We start from the raw sequence: 2,278 nt of genomic DNA, 5'->3' as shown, positions 1-2,278 counted from the left end.
GATTTTGCTAAAGCCGAGAGGCACTGCACACAGATGCACGCCTACTGTGGCTCCTTTAGCAAGTTTACTGTATTCATAAAAAGCATCTTTACCTCTTGCACCGACATAGGAAGCCCAAAGCAAATCCTAATGTGGCCTTTGAAAAACTGAGGAACCAATGTTGAAATAGTAAGCTTTGGAAATGTATTACAACTTTTTATTTCATTAAAACCCAGAGGAAAAGCTTCACATCAATGTGGCCTGTCAAATATTCTGTGGGTTTTTTTTCTCTCTTCTGATCTCAGTGGTAAATACATATTGTGCTGCACTGGATAAAAATATACTTGCCATAAAAAAAGAACCCACTGTTCAGTATGTTCATGAAGTGCACGTGAAGTGCAACTGTGGGAAAACTCTAACATCCAAACTTTGTTGTTCTTACTGCACCCTTTGAAAACTGTTGTCTCACCCTCTTCATTGTTGATGTGCAGTAGATGATAGATGCACTTCAAACATCAAAGCTGTTTTCTTCTTATTTAAAATGTAATTAATGTCTTGTAAGGACTCTGACAATCCGAAACAGGAATCTACTTCTGTATCATTATTATTTTTAATATTTCAATAGTTGTTTTAGAGACCTTTACAAAAATATTTAGGTCACCCAGTCTTAAAAGCTGTCCTTGGTTTAAACGTTCGTGACACGATGCAGAAAGATAAGCTGTCATTTTTAAGGCTGCTGCTTGCATTAGCTGGGATTAAATAATTAATCAATTTATCTGAACAAAATTCAATGTAAGCAAGAGGTGGCTAACCATTTTCCAGCAGAGAAGTAAGATGTGGTGTCTCGAGTGTTACACCTCATACCTAGCAAAATAACATTTCAAAACATGCAACTAGTTTTTCATACTATCTTCAGCAAGCAAAGTATTCTAGCATGGAATCAGGAATCTATTCATGATCACTATGCAAGACGCAGTTAATGATCTTCAAAATACATGGTTGTTTTCTCTGAAAAAAATACTGGTATATCACTTTCATAGTCAACCATAGCTTTTTGAGTGGTTGAAACACTATTTTTCTTTTTGTTCTTCCCTAAATAGGTGACTCCTGTCTGTTAGAACCTCAACGTGGTGTGTAATCCACTTTTTTTAACTGTGTTGACTATAAGCAGTGTATTTTTAATTGCCCAGAGCTAATGTGCTTATAGTCTTAAATCCCCGTTACTGTTCACAGAAACCGAGCAGGCACTGGCAGGATCAACAGATGGGAGTGCCCAGCTCTGGCTGCTGTTGGAGCCGGGCGGGGGTAAGGGGGAGAGAAACATTATTGTGTAGTTGCTTCATAAAAATAGGCTGGAATCTTTAGAAAAGGAGTGGCCAGCCACAGCAGGATCATTTACATTGCAGTGTGGTCTCCAGAGAAATCCTGCCCAGAGTTCTGGGACTGCTGCAACACTTTCACTCCTTGCTATTATTTACTGAATGTGAAATCATACGGATGTGATGACTGTGCTTAAGGATGTCACACAGAAAAGGAACCTCCCTGAATCTGACCCGCATGCTGATAGTCACTTTTACAAACTTTGCAAATTACTGCATGAAGAAGAAAAAAAGAATGAGCTTGTGTATGTGTGTCATTTCTGCTAGGAGGGACTGGTGAGCTTAGCAATCATGCTTGTTTCGCTGTGAATCATAACTCCTGACTCACTGCCACGAGAACATATGGGTCAACCTCCCAAACTGGAAATGGGACAGCAGGATTAGTCTTTGCAACAAGAGACCTGCAGATTGCTGTAAACCTCTCTCTGAAGTGGCTGAGCTTCTCACCTTCTGCCTGACATTGTGTGTAGTTGGCATAACTGAGAAAAATCTCTGAAAGTACCAATGAATTAAGGACTTTGACACCTGGAGATGTGCATCCTCCTGAGACTTTTGTGTACTTAAACAACCTAAACAGAACCTATACATTTCAAGGCCTGGTTTTACTTGTGATGGCCCTGGTGAAGGGGGAGAGAGAGGAGGATAGCCATGCAGTTATGTAGCCGCTCTCCCATCACTAATTTCACAGCTCACGCTAAACTAGGCAGTGCTGGCAGGGAAAACACAAACCCTTACCTCCCTTGGCATATCAGCCCTTGCGGTTACTACAGTCTTCTATAGCAAATACCATTATCACCATGTTTGAGCTGTGGAAACTAAGACAGGTGGTTCAAGTGAACTTAGCGAAGGCTTCCAGGTGTCTTTCAGACACAGAATGAGACTGAGGGAGCCCCTTGTTGTTTGTTCCAGGTTGTTACTGA

At 40.7% G+C, this 2,278-nt stretch overlaps 1 protein-coding gene across 1 annotated transcript in view; it reads left to right on the top strand.

The window, feature by feature from the left end:
• Nucleotides 1-682: 682 nt before the first annotated feature.
• RAB18 (RAB18, member RAS oncogene family) overlaps nt 683-2,278 on the top strand; it is a 19,506-nt gene continuing 17,910 nt past the window's right edge. Inside the window, exon 1 of the mRNA XM_009895118.1 lies at nt 683-722. Within this exon, the coding sequence (XP_009893420.1) occupies nt 683-722 (40 nt within the window). The remainder of the gene's footprint in view (nt 723-2,278) is intronic.

The sequence above is a fragment of the Charadrius vociferus genome, unplaced genomic scaffold (assembly GCF_000708025.1).
Source record: "Charadrius vociferus isolate BGI_N301 unplaced genomic scaffold, ASM70802v2 scaffold61, whole genome shotgun sequence".
Lineage (NCBI taxonomy): Eukaryota > Metazoa > Chordata > Aves > Charadriiformes > Charadriidae > Charadrius > Charadrius vociferus.
Note: the sequence above shows the minus strand (reverse complement) of the source record. Positions and strands in the feature narration are given on the sequence as shown.